At 43.9% G+C, this 19,702-nt stretch overlaps 1 protein-coding gene across 12 annotated transcripts in view; it reads left to right on the top strand.

The window, feature by feature from the left end:
• ATXN7L1 (ataxin 7 like 1) overlaps positions 1-19,702 on the top strand; it is a 75,794-nt gene that overhangs the window by 32,684 nt on the left and 23,408 nt on the right. For 9 of the 12 annotated variants that reach the window (XM_053407257.1, XM_053407255.1, XM_053407256.1 and 6 more), the window contains one exon: positions 16,521-16,743. The exons of 1 other annotated variant lie outside the window; for it this stretch is intronic. In XM_053407257.1, coding sequence (XP_053263232.1) covers positions 16,521-16,743 — 223 coding nt within the window. Of the gene's footprint in view, positions 1-1,433; positions 1,527-11,270; positions 11,870-16,520; positions 16,744-19,702 lie in introns of those variants that run through there. 2 more of the 12 variants (XM_053407259.1, XM_053407260.1) reach the window with 2 other exon arrangements.

Below are 19,702 nucleotides of genomic sequence, written 5' to 3'. Positions count from 1 at the left end.
CCATCAGTCTTTGAGAGAATCCCACCCTCTCAGATGGGCTCTCCAACCTTACAGGGAAGAATTGCCACTGTTAGTCCAAACTTAACCAGGTAATGGTCGGACCCTGACAAGGGAGTGCATCGCAGTCCCCCTATCTTCAGTCCATTCTTGTATCATTTGGGGCAAAGATCAAGAGTGTGCCTTGCCTGGTGTGTGGGACTGATGACCATCTGAGAAAGACCCGTGGAGGCCATGAAGTCTTCGCCTGGCCCGACAGCCTCTGTGTGGATATTGAAATCACCCAGGATTATTGTTTTAGGGTCCTTCAACAGAGACTACCTAACCCAGCCTGGTCAGGATTAGAAGGAAGTCAGTAGAGCAACAGCATCCCTAACTTGTCTCTCTGGCTCAATACCAGATGCAGACCCAAGCCCATTCCAAGGTCAAGAGGAGATGGTATTCTTGTGGACAGCAGCAGCATCCCCACCTCAACCCCCCCCCCCGTCTAGCCTGGTGCAGTATCAAAAAACCAGGGGGCGGGGCGCAACTGGGTAAGGTCAGGCCCATCCAGCTCACTCACCCAAGTCTCAGTAATACAAGGCAAATCAGTCTGCTCATCCGCAGTCAAGTTTGTTGTGGACTGATCTGTGATTCAGCAACAGAACCACCAGATCTGAGGGATCAGTGGATATGCTACCAGAGTGTGTGGGAATGTTCAGGGAGGCAGGAGAGGATATATTGTTAAATTATACCCTTCCCAACTTGTGTTAACAAGTTCTACAATTTAGCAGAGTAACATCCCCCTTTTTAAACTTGTACAGCGGATAACGTCTTTGCCAGGCTTGTATAAGCCTCTAAAATAAGTTTCCTTGGTAATTCCCCTTTATTCCCTCATAAAAAGATAGACACAACATAAAAGTTTATAAAATAGTTTACTCACATTCTGTTCACAGTAGGATCCCAGAAGGCAGACTTAGGTTACAAAATATATACACCTGGAATCTATCCCATAAGGAGATAGTTCCTTTGTCCTCTCTTGGCTGGGAGCCAAGAGAGCATCTCATGCTAAGAAGATGTTGCTTCTTCGAGGAATGCAGTCAGAGAGAGAGATGTCTGCCTCCCTGAGGTATTTTGTTACCTGCACAGGTGAGGCCACGCCCACCTCTGGTCACATGCAGAGGAAGTCTGTCCCAGCCCAGGAGGAAACAGGAAGTTCTGACAGGCTGGTCCAGACATCCCTTTTTTATGTCCACTCTAGGAATGTGGTATTTGACTGCTCTGTGTTTCACATCCCACAGAGAGTTCCGGTGGAGTGAAAGGGCTGGAACAAAGAATGAAGCCCCCCAACTCCAGTCAAGCTTTCCCCTGCCCACCACCACTGGAATTGGAGCAGCCTCACAACAGCCACTCCACTCAGGAGTGTTACCTAGGGTTGCCATATTTCAAAAAGTGAAAATCTGGACAGAAAAGTTGTTGATGCCACCATTCATGGACCACAGAACAGTAAACTAAGGCCCAGTGGTAATAGGCACCCCACACTTACAGAGGTAGATGTTAAATCCACTAGCTGCTCTCCTCCCCTTGCAGGGGGAACTCCACCAAACCAGATTCCCCTCAGCTAGGCTCTCACCCTATCTGAGGCTCACAGACCTGTCTCACACAGTGCCAGGCCTACACTTCTATACCCTGACTGACAGAGCATCTCCCCAAAGGGGCGATCAAAAGTGGCGAATCCCTTTCGTGTTGTCCCCTTCGGGGCCGAACCCTAGATCACAGCTGCACCCCAGCTGCATTCACTCAGCCAGCAGTTAAAACACTAACCCCCACTACAAACAGCGCAACCAGATGATACACAGGCCAAACATCCGTTGCAGCGCAAACACACTTGCTGGCTAGGAGAGAAGACCAGGCAAGGACCACCCTCCCGTTTCTCTGTGGGTCTGCTCTCCAAGAATGATTTATGGTTGCAACATTTGGGGGCTTTTTAGTTTAGAGAAAAGGTGAGGAGGGGAGTCGTGATGGAGATGCCTCAAATTATTCTTGGCTTGGAGAAGGTTTTTCTCCCTCTTCTAAAACACCAGAACTCAGGGGCATCCAATGAAACTGCATGTTGGAAGATTGAGGACAGACGAAAGAAAGCCCTTCTTTGCACAGTGCATAGCTGAACTATGGAATTCGCTTTCATGAGCTGTTGCAATGGCCACCAACTAGGATGGCCCATTTAATGGAGAATAAGACTATTAAGGGACGCGGGTGGCGCTGTGGGTTAAACCACAGCGCCTAGGACTTGCCGATCAGAAGGTCGGCAGTTTGAATCCCCGCGACGGGGTGAGCTCCCGTTGCTCGGTCCCTGCTCCTGCCAACCTAGCAGTTCGAAAGCACGTCAAAGTGCAAGTAGATAAATAGGTACCACTCTGGCGGGAAGGTAAAAGGCGTTTCTGTGCGCTGCTCTGGTTCGCCAGAAGCAGCTTAGTCCTGCTGGCCACATGACCCGGAAGCTGTACGCTGACTCCCTCGGCCAGTAAAGCGAGATGAGCTCCGCAACCCCAGAGTTGGTCACGACTGGACCTAATGGTCAGGGGTCCCTTTACCTTTTACCTTTAAGACTATCTGTAGCTGAAAACCTTAATGGCTGCGCTTTGTTTTCATTGTTGGAGGCAGTGTGCTTCTGAATACCAGGAGGAGAGAGAGTTGTTGCCCTCAGGTCCTGCTTGCAGGCTCGCTCATCCCTTTGGCATGGCAAGAAGGGCAAAAGTCAGCTGCTTCCGTACTTCCAAGCTACAGGGGTTAGTGAGAGGCTTCCTCCTGCGCCTTGCATTTTCTTCTTCCGTGCCTGGAGGCTGCTCTGAGTGTTTGTAGGGCACAAAAGCAGAGCAGGTCAATGCACCTGTGAGCTGAAGGGGTAAAGGTGGATGTGCATTGGCTTGCTCTGCACACATGGTACATGCCAAGAGAAGGTGCCGAGGCAGAGCAAGCCTCTGATTTTCTGCCTCTCCTTCTGAGCCACAAGGTTGAAGCTAGAAAGAGGAGATTTTCCCATGAGCTTGCTGTGCGTTTGACACTTGGGATAAAGAGGGTCCCAGCTGCAATTAATTTTTGACTGGCCAGGAAATCACATTCTGTTGATTGCTGCCACTAATTAACATGGGGGACAACCTACAGACATGAGGTATTATCCCTGTGCAGCCACCATTGAAACAAATATTTATGCCCATGGATCAGAATTGCCTGTTTCCCACTCTGCTGTCTCTTCGATGGCCAAGTTTGGATTACTTTCTTACTAGGCAGAAACGATTCAACATTTGCAAAGGGGGGGGGTATGTAGAACTCATTGCACATGGGTCCAGGTGTTGCAGTCAGTATGCTACATGCAACCTGGGAATCTATGAAGTGGAAAGGCTGCACAGAGTCCTGTCTCCCCCCCCCCCATTCATATCATCTGTGCAGCATGAGGACTGTGTGAACTGGGCCATAATCAGCCTTCCCTTGCTTTATAGCTGGGCTGCGTCTGTTCCTTGAAATGTAAGGGACTGATCCCTATGCTAGCTCCCACCAGTCCACATCGCAAGGAGCAATGAATACAGGACTGATACAGACCTGCCAGTCCATGGCTGTATGCATTTTTTATTATTATTATTATTATTACTACAGTGGTACCTCTGGTTGCGAACAGGATCCGTTCCGGAGGCCCGTTTGCAACCTGAACAGAATACAACCCGCGTCTGTGCGGGTTGTGATTCGCCGCTTCTGCGCATGCGCGTTATGTCGGTTTGCGCGCATGTGCGAGCGGTGAAACCCAGAAGTAACCCATTCCATTGCTTCCGGGTCACCGCAGGATGCAACCTGAAAACGCTCAACCTGAAGCAAACGTAACATGAGGTATGACTGTATTATTCAAGTTTTATACCGGCCTATACCCAGAGGTCTCAGGGCGGTTCACAGAACAAAATCAAAATATAACACCACAAAGTAGATAATCAAAATAAAAACAACAACCTAATAACACCCACGCCCCCCCAAAAACCCATGTTTTAAAAGGGCATAGGATTTGTCAATGAAATCAACCAAAGGCCTGGTTAAAAATGAATGTTTTTGCCTGGTGCCTAAAGGTATATTATGAAGGTGCCTGGCGAACTTCACTGGGGAGAGCATTCCACAGATGTGGAAACACCCCAGAGAAGGTTCGTTTTCATATTGCTACCTTCCAAACCTCTCAAGGAGGAATGAAGAAGAGTTTCAGAAGTTGATCCCAGGGTTCAGATGGAAAGAGGCAGTCCTGAGCCATTTAAGGCTTTATAGGTCAAAACCAGCACTTTGAATTGGGCCTGGAAACTAATTGGTAGCCAGTGCCGTTGGACCAGGATTGGTGTAATATGCTCAAACCGTCTTGCTCCAGTGAGCAACCTGGCCACTGAATTCTGCACTAGCTGAAGTTTCTAAACCGTCTTCAGAGGCAGCCCTACATATAATGCATTTATAGCGTTAACACATTCCAAGCATGCACCCACCCACCCAAATAGTTCTGGGAGCTGTAGATTGCTAAGGGTTCTGTAAGCTAGCTCTGTTAACAAAATACAGTGAGCCTGCAACTTACGCAGGGGTTACATCCAGGGGATCTCGCCTAAAGCCAAAATTGTGTATAGTCAAAACCCATTGGGTTCAATGGCGGGTGGTTTGGCCAAAGTAATCTTGCCCTGAACCCTGCCCCTTTCCCCCTCCTTATTTTTATTTTTGCCACTTGTGTAAAGCTGAATGCACACGAGTTCAGTGTGCATAAATTGTGGGTTTGCTGTGTGCTTTAAATGTGTGGTGTGCATGTGGCAGAAGTTGAATTCCACAAGCTTCCTGAAGAAAGGTTTGCAGTTCTTGCTTAAGCAAGTGTGTTCTGCACTTCGTCACAAAAGCAGCAGACCAGGACTGTGGGAAGCTCCTGCCTTAAAGCATTCTTACTCAGCAGACCATTCCCTTTCAAATTAGCGAGATTTGCTTTCAGTCAACATACTTAGGTTCTGGTATAAAATTATGTTGATCCACCCTGTGGGTGGCGCTGTGGGTAAAACCTCAGCGCCTAGGACTTGCTGGTCGTATGGTCGGCAGTTCGAATCCCCGCAGCGGGGTGAGCTCCCGTCTTTCGGTCCCAGCTCCTGCCCATCTAGCAGTTCGAAAGCACTCCTAAGTGCAAGTAGATAAATAGGTACTGCTTTATAGCGGGAAGGTAAACAGCGTTTCCGTGTGCTGCTCTGGTGCTGGCTCACCAGAGCAGCTTCATCATGCTGGCCACGTGACCCGGAAGTGTCTCCGGACAGCGCTGGCCCCCGGCCTCTTAAGTGAGATGGGCGCAAAACCCTAGAGTCGGATACGACTGGCCCGTATGGGCAGAGGTACCTTTACCTTTACCTTACCCTGCCGAAAAGAGTATTGCATTAGAATGAACATGTGCCAACTGTAAACAAATAAGATTTCAACCTTGAATCTCTGCCCCCACACACTGGCCCCACAAATTGGTATTCAAGCCATATGAAAAAGTAGCTTGATGCAAATGAATGGGCACAGCAAAATATTCAATTTAAATATTGGAGTTCATATCAGCCACGTGTGCTGTTTTCTTATTGTCGTGCTATATGCATTGCCTCCTCTTTAATAATTCAGAGTTGAGTTATTTGGACATAAACCTCATTTTAAAGTATTGGCTCTGAGTGCAAACTCTGTTTATGTTGATCTGGAGGTACGTCCTGTGTGGGTGGGTGTAGGTGTGTGTGTGATGGAGCAGCATATTCCATTCTGCTAAATTTACAGATTGCCTGTATAAGTAGAGGAAAAGGCTTCAGATAACTTTTGTGGCTAAACAGTTTGCTTCTTTAGGCTGCCCTTTCTTTGAAAGTGCACAGCTAATCAACAGCCTCGTTTTATTTTCAGCATCTGAAAGCTTCCTACACATTTACGCACTTGTTAGGATCACTTCCTTGGCTGCTTTAAATAACAGCTATCTCTTGCGTAAAAGCCAAAGGCACCCGTAGGCCACAACACCGACTGATCTTATTGACAAAGAACTGGGGCTTCTCTTACAGGGTGAAATAAAGCTGCTCTAACATGTGACTTTGTGACCCCTTTGTAAAGAATATTATTCTTTAAAACTGTGTTTAATCTCTATTTCTCTGTCTAGCATACGGATCATAACATTCCCAGTCGCAAATCATAGTAGGTGTGCGTCATCAGGAAAAAACCCCTCTCTTATTGTAATTCTCATAGTACAGTAAACCACCACAATATTTTGTGACTTGCTATCTCGTTAACGGGACGCGGGTGGCGCTGTGGGTTAAACCACAGAGCCTAGGACGTGGCGATCAGAAGGTCAGTGGTTCAAATCCCCGCGACGGGGTGAGCTCCCGTTGCTCAGTCCCTGCTCCTGCCAACCTAGCAGTTCGAAAGCATGCAATGCAAGTAGATAAATAGGTATCGCTCCAGCGGAAAGGTAAACGGTGTTTCTCTGCGCTTCTCTGGTTCACCAGAAGAGGCTTAGTCATGCTGGGTACGTGACCCGGAAGCTGTACGCCAGCTCCCTCGGCCAATAAAGCAAGATGAGCACCGCAATCCCATAGTCGGTCACGACTGGACCTAATGGTCAGGGGTCCCTTTACCTTTACCTTTATCTCGTCAAGAGATCTAGGAATGAGGTGTAGATAAGAGTTAGAATTTTTTTTTTAGAATGGGGGAAGAAATTCATAACGCACAATGTTAAGGTGCTTCTTCAAACCATAGGCCATTTAGGTATGGCTGTAAATCTCTTACAGTTGTTTGCTTGCTATTATGTTGTGGCTTAATCTTCCATCAGGCACCTTGGGATGATGCCGGTGTCCAGCATGGGATGTCTTCCTTTCACGCCTTTCAGCTATTTTTCTTTTCTTTTAAGAAAGTTGTATAGCATGCTAGAGACATGAGGGGAGTGGTGAGGCTGGGGGCCGTCTTTCCAAATATGTGTGCCTGCAAGACAGTGTGTGGATTGAAATTATTCACACCATAGCTGAGGAACTCTGACCACTGTTACATTCAATTTTGTATTTTTGCACAGCCCGTGGGTTTATTCAGGAATTTCAGCGCAGGAACAGGAGGGAAAGGCTATTTAATTTCCCAATCTGGCAGTAACTTAATTTAGTTTTTTTCCTGTCATTTGAAAAGCATTCTATTGGAACACTCAGATTTTCTTTTTCTTTTTTTAATATTTTTTATTAAGGATTTTCTTGTTTTACAGAAGTGTAGTGCCTCGTATTTTTTCTTCTTCTTCCATGTAACATTTTTACAAATCCGTTTCATTTGTTGAGGCATTAGGGGGAGAAGAAAAAAGAAAGAAAAAAGAAAGGGGGGGTGGAGAGAGGGAAGATGGATGGGGTGGGGTCGGGTGGCGGTGTTTCTGTTATGTTTAATGTATGTAGAGTTTGGTGTCAGCGTTGCTTGTGTTGTTCACTTGTGTTCCTTTGGTGGTGAAAGAGGTTGGGGTTGGCCTAGGGTGTGATTGTTTGCTTGTGATTGGCTGTGGTGATCTTTGTTTTCGTGTGTGAGTGAGGTGGGTGGGTGTTTTCGATCAGGTTAGCCATATTGATTTGTATGCTGTTGGTGGATTATTGTCATTGTCCTGTTGGGTTGTGTATGTGATAAAGGGGAGCCATACCAGGGTGAAGGCGTCTTCTTCTGTTTGTCCCCGTGTCAGTTTCAGTTTATTAGTTAATTTTTCTAGTAGGGCTGTTTCCCATACTATTTGGTACCATTGGTCCATGCTTACTCCTGACAGGTCTCTCCAGTGTCTGGTTATGGTGTTTCTGGCTGCTGAGAGCAGGTGGGTTATGAGTTCTTTGTGGTGTAAATGGGCATTGTTGTCTTGGAAGATGTTTAGTAGGGCCAATTCTGGGGTGATGTCTATTACTTGCTTAGTTATTTTACATATTTCTTGTATGGCTGTTGTCCAGAATAGTTGAATTTTGGGACACTCCCACCACATGTGGAGGTATGTGCCTGTGGAGGTGCACCCTCTCCAGCATTTTGGTGAGGTTCCTGGGTGTATTAGCGCTAGTTTCCTTGGGGAACACTCAGATTTTCATAGCTTCTCAGCTGCTTGCCTATACATAGCCAGCAGAGGGAGATCATATCATTACATATTTGGCCTTGCAACTATTGGCCTCTTCTGGGATCTGAAGGAGGCTTTAACAGTAGAAAGCTGCAGTCAAATGCTTTCATTTTGGCAGGTGTAATTCTTGCCATCTCACTTGGAAGTTTAGCCCGCAAATTAACTGGTGACCTAGAACACTTTCAAACTTGGATTCAAATTTTAACCTGCACTGTTGCCTTTCTTGGTTCACAAACACTGCAGCAAGTAGCAGAGCAATTGAGAGCAAACTTTCCAGAATTTTATTAATTTCATCCAACAGTGTTGCTCAGTAAAGTGTAGAAACAGATTTCAGCTTTCCTCTCTCCCCTCCTTGCTCCCTCCCTAAACTGAATAAGATTTGAAGCAGAATTATCTCATAGCATGTCATACGTGAACAAAACTATACCCAATACTAGTTCTATTGTTCCACACTTGATAATCACCTGATGGCTTTCCCAAGAGGAGCAATGTATATTTAATTTATTATTAGTTGTTATTCAAGGGTTTGTTTTTTTCTGTTACAAGAGTGACTGTTGCAGGCTGGCGTCCTTCTTCTGCCTGGAATTACTTTAATATTCTCTTGAGCCCTGTTTATTTTATTTCACCAAATTAGAGAGAAGCACAGGCTGTCTTTCTGTAGTTAGTTGGCAGTGCCCACTTGTGAGGTGCAACCGAGTTTCATCGGCGATGAGTAACAAATACGGTCAGGGGATTTCTGGGCTGATTTGATTGCTTGTTTGTGTGCAGGCTGCACACAATTGTCTGGAGGAAGCTGAGTAAGGGACTGAATATTACCTTGGCAGGTCGTGTGCCTTTGCCATGTCTGCTGACTAATGTAGGTGATACGACGGGGAGAATCTGTGGGAGAAGGTGGTGCTTAACCCTTGCCCTGCTTGCTGCTCCCCCTCCATACAAACCCCTCCTTTCCAAGCTTTTCCTCCTGGCTATGCTTATTCCATACTTTTTGAAGGTGATCTGGAGCAGGGCGACCCAACTTTTTTAGATCAACATGGAACCCGCGGGCCACATGCTGCCTTGTTGTGTATTCGGGGGGGGGGGGGGAGCAAGGCCAGAATTTGACACACACGCCCCAGTCCTTGCACTGCTTTCCCAAAGCCAGCTAAGCTTTGTCTTTGAAAAGGAAGCATGGGGCTCTGGCAGGGTCCTAAGCCCTCCCACCGCCTTCCCAAAGCTGGGAAACCGCCAACTAGGCTTTGGGAAGGAGGGTGATTTCAGTGGGTCTGTTCTGCATATGATTTTGTCAGATGCCACCCCTTAATTTTAACCCTTCAGTCTCAAGCCATTTCGGTAGTTTCCGTTGTCAAATAATTACAAAGCAAGCTACAATAAGGTTACCAGATTTTTTTCAAAGAATCCGGGGACACTTTATTTTTTTGAAAGAGAAAAAAAAGTTATTGCTTCTTAATGTTTTTTAAAAATATTTTTAAAAATATCTTCTCTTTTGTGGTCTCCTCTGTTGCGCGGCCTTCCTCTGGGCCCCAGACTGCTCTCTTGGAGCTCTAGCCGCTGTGGAGTAGGCTCGGGTCGGGCCTGGGCTCGGCCACGTGTCCTTGCCCTCCCGGTGCTCTCCTACCTCTCCTCAGCAGCAGTGGCGGCGGTGCAGCAAGGTTGGGGCTAGCCTGGTAGCGCAGTTGGCTCTGGCTGGCTTCAGGAGCTGCTCGCTGCTGTGGCGCCCGCCATTTTGCCTCGCCAGAAGTCCCCATATAATGTGTCTTGTGCCGTTGAACCAATCACGCAACATTCATTCCCTACTAATAAATCTACAACACTTAAAATATAAATCCGGGGACATTAAATGAATTCCGGGGACAGATTTGTAAATCCAGGGACTATCCCTGGGAAATGGGGATGTGTTGTAACCATAAGCTACAAAAAGCAGCTACTGACACCACCACATATTGAGAACTTTTGCTTCTGTTGAAAGCAGTACTGCAACTTACTTTGAGGAGGTTGGGTTAAAGTTGCTTTTCACATTCTTATGCTTTTTGTTAAAAGTAACAGTTAAGTTTGAATTGGAGCTTTGGCAAAATATTTAGGAGAAAGGTATCTGGGAGTTAGAAATTCACCAAGTGGGAATGAAGGGGAAAGTTCCCTGTATTCAGCTAATAACTCTGCTTCTTCTAATTGACTGTTGAAGTGGGGAATCAAACGGTGGTTTATGAAGCTCCATGCATGCAAACTGGGAGAACTTCAAGAGCAGACCAGTGCAAGGAGAGGAGTGGGGCCTCGCAAAAAACACCACAGAACACATGCAGAAACATTTGAGCATGCTTTAGACTGTTGGGAACGTGGCTTTACTTTCAGAGTTTGGGGTCACTCATCTATTCCCCAACCCTAGATATGATCACTGTGGTGCAGTGGGTAATGTATTGGACCTGGGTCTGGTAGCCAAATCTCCCAATTCCAGCCCAGGTGCACTCTCCCAAGCTCTTATAAATTCATAGAATTTTTTTTAATACACTGATGCTCCTAATGTCTGGTTTATGGAACTGTAGATATTGGGGAAAACGATAAAGCATACACTGTTAAAACAGAACCAGGGTGGCGTTTTTCCGGTATAAATGAATATAGTCACCATTTGTAATATATTGGTTTTTTAGAATGCATTATGACACTCCTCTGTTTACATAAAACGTACAAATGGGTTATTTGGCTGGATTTTGCCAAGTATTTGATTCTATAGAGGAACCATATTTCAGTGGATAGAGCACATGTTTTGTATGCAAAATATTATAGGTTAATTCAGTATAAATGAAACTTTTGTAATAAAGTGGGGGGAAACCTCTCCTTGAGACCTTGAAGAGCTGGTGCCAGTCACAATAGTAGCAAGGGCAAGTAACTTGTGGCCTTACAGGTGTTTTTGGACTCCCATCAGCCTCAGCGAACATGGCCATTGTTCAGGAATTGAAGTCCAGGAATAGCTGGACCGATAATCTTACACCGTATAAGACAGTTTCGTATGTTTGTGCAGCAAATGAAATAGTTGATATGCGTATGCCTCCTCATCAGTTGGTTGCAGAACTCACCAAAATATGTAGCACAGTGTTTCTCAAACTCGGCCCTCCAGATGTTTTGGGACTACAACTCCCATCATCCCTAGCTAGCAGGACCAGTGGTCAGTGACGATGGGAGTTGTAGTCCAACAATAGCTGGTCACTCAAGCTTGAGAAACACTGAGGAGCAGTGAATAAACTTTTGACAGCAGAAAAAGAAATAATGGTCTCTTGACTGATTGAACAACAGAGTTGCTGGCCAATGCTAAGCTACATTGTACACAGGCGGTACCTAATTGTGCGGTAGTCCTGAGCTTTGTTTTCAAAATGCAAAAGGCCATGGTAATTGGGGGGTAAGTTTACTGCCATCCCTACTTGGTCACCTGGAGATTTGCCACCAACAAAACTTTATTAATGTGCAGAGTATTTTCCTTTGATAATGCATGGTTTGTCTTTCTCTTTTTTAAGCTGTTTAAAAAGTTTTATTGTCTAACTAGTAGGGTGTGAAACCTGGTTAGGGATGGTGTTTTGTGTCTGTAGTCAAAACAGTTGGCGGCTGCAAGTGTGCTGCTTACTGGAGCAGTCGCCTGCCTCATTTCCAGCCTTTGCAGAATACTTAATCATATCGCTGTCATTCTCTGACAGTGTCCGTAACGTGAATCATTTCATGTTCCAGCAGTACAAGTTGTTTACAGTCGCCCTAGAATTGGATTAACTTGGCAGACTGGGCCTCGGTGTAAGTCCTTTTAGTTTACATTTCTTCTAGCAAGCTGTTTTGTATACTGTGTCTTCTTGCTGATTTCCCCCTCCCCAGCAGAAATGAGGAGGCTTTAGCTGTTTTATGTCAGAAGACAATGTGTGTAACCAATACAGGAAAAGTGCAACTTGGTGGGTATTTCAGCTGATTGTTTTCCAGTAATGTCTCTGGAGTTAACAAGTTTCTTAAATTGCTTTTTTTTTTTAATCAAAAACATCAGTACTCTTCTTCGACCCGGCAGTCTGTTTCCTTTGCCAGTTTACACGAAGAACCAAAGCTAAACTCTCTGCCATTTCCTTTTCAACAGTGCAAATACAATTGGAGTGGATTCAGTTGGAAGATTGTTTTCAACCAAACTTGAAACTATGTTTATCCAACTCTCTCAGGTTATACATTTTTCTTTGGGTATTTTCTACCACTCCTACAACGCTCTAATTTGTTAGCAGACTTTCCCTCTCTCTCTCCTTCCTTTCTGTTATTTAATTTAATGGACAACAGTGTGTGCTAGACTTTGTCACAAGGAAAATGAAAGTGTTTAGCAAGGTGTTTATGGCGATTGGCTGTGAAGTAACTGCCTGTTGTCCCTAATCTCCCCAATGACTCGAGTTATTTGGCTCATTACAAGAGTATGCTTTTTTGTATTAAAATATTCTTGGCATTTGGTTTAATGTTTAAACCTTTTAAACTGGAAGCATACGTCATATCAGTTACTAAGATAGTAACCTACAAAGTCGTTGACTTATGACGGGTATGCCTGTACGAAATCAGTTTGGTTGCATGCTTAATGAAAATTCCGAATGAAGTGTGTCAGTCTATAGTTTTGCGATATTAACAGGAAGTACATTGCAGCAGCACATTAACACCATTGTAAAAGTTTCATTTATACTGTAAATGTTACCTTGCTCTGAGTCTCTGGTTTTCAATTTTGTAAGCTAACATTGATAAGTAGCTTTCTAGCTGGGTTAGTGGTGGCCTGATTTTCCAGTTTTCACTGGGGATCTTGAGCTGTATCTCAGTAACCCTCCCTGAGACAAGTAAAATTTTTGTTGCCTCTGTTCTTCTTTTGCTCCCAGTGTTTTGTCTGCCCACAGAGTTATGTCCCCATATCTGGCACTCTCTGAGCACTTAAATGTTGGGAAGGCCGTGGTGACCTGCAGGGTTTCATATAACGCTATGCTGTATTTTCATGAGGCTCATTTTTCAATGTAAAAAGTGCCCTTTCAGTAAGTTAGAAGAATCTGGCAAACTGCACACCTTCCCTTCAGTTACTTCGTGCATTTTTTGCACCCTGTTATGTACTGAGTTGAATAGGATCCAAACTGCAGCAGTCTGATTGGTCCTAGAACAATAGGATCCAAAAGGCAGCAGTCTGATTGGTCCTAGAACAATAGGATTCAGAATGCAGCAGTCTGATTGGTCCTAGAACAATGCAGCAGTATGATTGGTTGGCAGGAACTACCCAATCATGCTCCAGATAGAAGTGAATCCACAACCTGATTGGCTTACAGTAGAATTCTGGAATTAGCCAATCATGTGCAGCCCATTGTGTAAATAATGTATATAAAGCAGATACTTTGAGGGGACTTTCATTCATTCCTCCTCACCACTATGAGCTGAATAAAGAGCATGAAATCACTTTGTGACTCTATTTCACACCCTATTTGCAACCATTATTTGTTGAATTACTGCTGCTGTCTCATTATATTTTAAAGGGCTTCTTCACGGCATTGTCCATGCCAATCAGGGATCATGCAATGAACATAATGACATCATAGCACTGCCTAGTCCAAGTCTTATATTTTATAGAGAGCTTTAAAAAAAATGTTAGGTGTTTTAAAAAGACAGAATATCAATGGAGGAATTCTAAGCTCTCTTAATATACTAACTGTGAATGGAGAGAGGAAACCTATCCCACTGATTAGGCAGCAAGGCTGATACTATCAGATTTGCCATATTATGCTGGTGTTTTTACTGCCCACCACCATTGCGTGGGAGAACTCTTGCCCTGATGCAGCTATGATTATTTGCAACAGAATGTTGTTGGCGATAAAGACGATACCTTTAATGAACCACACATGATCTGATAGGGTGGGGGGAACACTGGCCTGAATGTTTGGCAGTGGAAGCATATCTAAGAAAAGTTTTTTTTAAAAAGCACCGAAAAGGGGCTCAGCAGTCCTTTTATGGTTGGTCCAGTAAGGAAGAATGCTTTAATCAGCAGAAATGGGGTTGAAATGGTCGAATTCTTAGCCCACCAAGTTCCTTTTATAGATTTTTCTTTAGTAACTCATTTCTACTCTTCTGCCGCTGACTTAGCATCCTGTGGCTGCGCAACTGAAATTTACTTCACTTCCTGCCTTTTTGCATTTGTTATTCCTAGGGCTTTTCATATGATTCTTTATCCTGAGATGATAATGATTTGTTTCACTCCAATCAATGATTAATCTGTAAGGCTGGGGGGGAATACGAAAGCATAGTAATAATTTGGAGTTCTTGGCTCTCACCTTTTTGTGTTTTTCTCTGAATAACTGACCACTGTAGCATATGGTGACTTGGGTAATCACAAAGTTCAAAATTCAATACAAATAAACAACCTTGGACAATAAACAGGAATGACAAAACTTTCTTCCGGCATATGCACAAATTATTGGCTGAAGACTGTGGCATGAATAAACACAATCTGATATGCTAGATTTTGATAATGTAAAGGCATAAATATTCATTCTTCTAGGCATTGTTCTTCTCACACATTCCTGTTTTCTTATCTCTTTTCTCTAATGTTTGCAACGTTACTTGTGATACTTGGCTTGTGATACTTGTTTTTAAGAGCTCTAGTAAACACTGGGCATTTTTGAGCGGTTGAGATCATGTTGCTATTAAAGATCGATTATCCAACTTCATCATCTGTTGACGTAAAGCTAATCCACACAGTTTTAACGTTGGTGTATGTGAATTAAATGTATAACGAGGTATTGGCTTTTGCATGCCTGAGACTGTACAGCCAGTGAGATCAGCTTAGACATTTGATATGTGCATGTGCTGAGGAATGGAAGAGAGTGCATTCTTAAGAGAGGCCCTTGACTCTGACACATTGAGCGCCTTTCCCCTTGTATTGGTCGGACAGAATGTGACCTTTAAGGTCCATGGGCTTCTCACTTTAATTTTGCTGAAGGATTGGAGAAGGAATTAATGTTGTCTTTCTCGCCCTTTTGTTTTTAATTGATTATGACCGTTAATATAAATAGTTAAATACTGATCAGTATAAACACTTAGGCAGTTCATTCAGATTCAGTTCGTAGTTCAATTTTTCATTGCAAAGATAGGATCTGGCATTTCCTATAAATGTGGTAATTAATGGTCCCTAATGAGAACGAGTATGTGCAAACTGTTACTGCAGATCAAATCATGAGCAAATGAAAAGGCTGAAATTTGAAGTTTCCCATATCACAGTACATCATTTTGTGTTTGCTAACAGGCACAGGAAGTCAGGACAAAAAGTTTAGGACTGTTTCAAAGATTGTAACTGATCTGTGAGCCAGTTACTTTTATTTTCTGCTGCTCAAGCATGGGATCACATGATGACATATATGTACAGCAGCCATTTCCTTGGTGTTCTCTTTTTATTCGAAAAATGTGCCATTAAGATCATGGGAATTGCCACCACGTCTAAAATTATTTGCCCTAGCCCCAACATTTCTCTATTCTTAATTACAAGTCTACAAACAAGACTTGGAGGGGAGGGAATGTTGGGAATTATTTTTGTGAGAGAAATGTAGCTTTGTTGTGTAATTATTCGGCCACCCTATTAAGCTGAATAGCACAGAATGAAGAGGTGCTGATATGTTTTGAGTATGCATAAGGAAAATTCTATTTATTATCCATACAGCTTGTATCTAGGCCGAAGATACCTGCAAACCAGCCCACTCATCAGACATAAGAGTCCCACTTGGTTTCCATTTGGCTTTTCCAAGGACTGTATTTCAGTGCCAGCTCAGCAATAACCATTAGCATTGATTCACCAAGCACACCGTGTGGCACTGTACTCCATTTCTATTTTGGCCATCTATATATATAATATGGGACGCGGGTGGCGCTGTGGGTAAAAGCCTCAGCGCCTAGGGCTTGCCGATCGAAAGGTCGGCGGTTCGAATCCCCGTGGCGGGGTGCGCTCCCGCTGCTCGGTCCCAGCGCCTGCCAACCTAGCAGTTCGAAAGCACCCCCGGGTGCAAGTAGATAAATAGGGACCGCTTACTGGCGGGAAGGTAAACGGTGTTCTGTGTGCTGCGCTGGCTCGCCAGATGCAGCTTTGTCACGCTAGCCACGTGACCCGGAAGTTTCTGCGGACAGCGCTGGCTCCCGGCCTCTTAAGTGAGATGGGCGCACAACCCCAGAGTCTGTCAAGACTGGCCCGTACGGGCAGGGGTACCTTTACCTTTACCTATATTATAATATATATTATAGTATAAATAATGTTTTAATAGCAAATCAGTTTTATTTGGGATGTTTTAATAGCAAATCAGTTTTATTTGGGCTTATGGTTTCTATACTGTTTGGTTTCTTTCTTTTTTCTTACCTAGCTGCCATTGTCTTGCCTATTCATTGTCTCTGGCTTTTCCCCTCCCTGCTTTAGAACGAAGACACGGTTCAATGTGTAAGCCTTCCCCATCTCCAGCTTCTCCACCCTGCAATTCCAGGGCATCATTTATACAGATGAAACCGAGATCCTGTATCAGCGGCCATAACCCTGTCAATAACAACTCAAAGCCATTCAAAACGCCCAAAGACAATCTAATTACCTCCACTAGCAAACAGCACATGGTCTTTTCTTCGAAACTATCAAGGGATAAACCTTGGTAAGTCACTGTTCTGGAAAACTGTTGGGGGTTTTTTTCTTCTCCTTTTTCTTCTCCATATTTCTTATAAAACAGGCACGGAAATTTAATATGTGGCTGAATAATGGATCTCTTCTAGCGTTGGAGTAGTGTGTGTGTGTGTGTGTGTGTGTGTGTGTGTGTGTCTTAAATAGAAAATCACAAGATGGACATATTGTTTTTGTGGTGTACCACAAAATGACATAAAATAAACAATCAGATTATATCCACAAAACAAAGATAGCACAAATTAGTAGCTCAAATGAATTTATCAACATAGTTGAATTATCCCTCAAAGAAAGTCTGAGTGAACAGGTGAGTTTTAAGCAGGTACTTCAATGCCAATACTGCAGATGCCTTCATGTTGTTGAGGACAAGTGCTACCACACTTAGGACCCTGAATTTGCGCACCCAAGACTTTCCTGCCTTTCCTTAGTTCCTTGTGCTGTGTTGATGGTTGCTCCAAAATTTCTCCTGAATTCCAGGTGTTGCTCTTCGCAGGAGGAGCTCCAGGAGCACAGCTGGAAGTATAGAATTTCCCATTTGGTACTTGGATCCCAGACAATAGCTGTATATAAGAATAATACTGTTACTGCATGATTTGTGTGTTGTATCTGCCTAATTGCCCAATTGCCTGTGGTGTTATAATTGACTAATTCCTTGTGAATTATTTACATATGGGAATTCATTCATGGCGCAAGAGCAGGAAACCTCCATTTATGCCCTATGGGGTGTGGGTGTATTTAACACATGTGCATATGCGCACACCTAAAAAAAACCCCCAGTCATTTCATGTTGCAGCCCCATTGACATTAATAGGAAATGTTTGTTTAGTGGCAGGCCCAACCAGTTCTTAAGCAGATACAGTAGATTTCTGGGTACCATTAAAAGGCATCAAACTGTCAATTATTTCGTTTATCGTTGTATTTGTGCTATCATTCTGGACTGTAACCAGCCCTGCTGCTGCAACAGACTTCCATGCATGTGACGGAATGTCATCTTCAAAAACCCCAGAGCCTAGGACTTGCCAATCAGAAGGTCGGCGGTTCGAATCCCCGCGACAGGGTGAGCTCCCATTGCTCAGTCCCTGCTCCTGCCAACCTAGCAGTTCAAAAGCATGTCAAAGTGCAAGTAAATAAATAGGTACTGCTCCAGCGGGAAGGTAAACGGCGTTTCCGTGCACTGCTCTGGTTCGCCAGAAGCAGCTTAGTCATGCTGGCCACATGACCTGGAAGCTGTATGCCGGCTCCCTCGGCCAATAAAACGAGATGAGCACCGCAACCCCAGAGTCGATCACGACTGGACCTAATGGCCAGGGGTCCCTTTACCTTTACCTTTATTGAATGAGGACCTGTTTTTTCAGCCCTTTGGGGCTGCTTTTTAATAGCACTTTACGCCAAAAGAGTTAAAACATGCTTGAATACTAGTGTCTCTGCACATGTACAGAAGGAAGTCTCCCTTGCAAAACAAACCTTAGGCATTGCTAAATGACTGTCAGGATCTCTAACAGGGCCTGCACTTCCTGAGATCTGGAAAACTAGGACCTCAGTGAGGTAGTCAAATATACTGTATCATTTTTTACAGCTGTCGTGACCCTATTCATCATGTCTCCTTTGTCCTGGATTCCTGTGGCAGTCTTCAGTATATAGATCCTCCCTTAATTCATAATCTAGCCTCTAACCCTAGGGCAGCATATTGCCATATCTTGCTCTGGCTTTCTCTAGAAAAAAAATAATTTGTCAATATTGCATTTGATATTTCTGTCCTGGAAACATCTGAAGAAGAGCAACCCTTGTGTGATAGGATATGGGCTGTTGTATCCTTATTGCAGTTTTTAATATTTGACAAGGCCCATTACTGAGCAGTTTTCTTTCCTAAGGGACAAAAGTTGAATGCATCGTAATTGTAGCATATAGAGTAGAAAGGATGATTCCTTTATCTGTGTGAATTAGATTGGATATGCACTAGTTCAGACCCTCCAAGTGTCCCTATTTTTCAGGGACGTCCCTGATTTACAGAAGCTGTCCCAATTTCTGATTGGATCCCAGAATGTCCCGCTTTTCCTTAGGACATCCCTATTATCATTGGAGAAATGTTGGAGGGTGTGGAATTATCCGACCCCCAAGCCCTCTGAAGGCAATCCTGTACAGGGAAGTTTTAAAAAAATGTTTAATGTTTTATTATGTTTTTATATATGTTGGAAGCTGCCCAGAGTGGTTGGGGCAACGCAGTAAGATGTGTGGGGTATAAATATTAAAATTATCGTTATGAAATGGGGCGTCCCTATTTTCATCGGAGAAATGTTGGAGGGTATGCTACTTCATTTGCTCTTAATTAAAAATGACATAATATTAGAAAGGGACGTTACTGATTTTCTCGGCTGCCATTATGCTGTTTCCAATGTGAGACTTTCCTTTGGACCACATTCAGTGACACCAAACTTGGGTCCATTAAATTCTGTGGGTCTACTCTGAGTAAAAGTTAGTTGTATATGACTCAATAAGAGGATGTGATTTTGCAAGTTAATAAGGAATTCTGACTTCCTTTGGAAAAGACATTTCCTGAGGAGGGGATAGGAGGAATCACATCAAAATGACTGAACCCCACTCCATGACAACATGGCGATAGCAAAAAGCTGGTGAAATATTAGTTAATCCTAGTAGTTATTTTATATACCTGGGGGGATGTCTGCTACTTTTTCTTCTTGGATTATAACGTCAAGAGTATGAATTCTCAATACGTAACAGGCAATATCCATTCCAAAGTTGTCGTTTATAGGCAAAAGGTAGCAACCACAGACTCAAACCCATTTTAAAACAGAGAAAACAGTCCTGTTTCTACTAAGAGGTTGATCCAGATTAATTTTTCAAGCCTCTGTGCAGCATCTACTCAAATGCAGCTCTTAGAATCATAGAATTGTGGAGTTGGAAGGGACCAAAAG

Source organism: Podarcis raffonei, chromosome 10 (assembly GCF_027172205.1).
Source record: "Podarcis raffonei isolate rPodRaf1 chromosome 10, rPodRaf1.pri, whole genome shotgun sequence".
Taxonomy (NCBI): Eukaryota; Metazoa; Chordata; class Lepidosauria; order Squamata; family Lacertidae; genus Podarcis; species Podarcis raffonei.
This window is presented reverse-complemented; position numbering and strand designations above follow the sequence as displayed.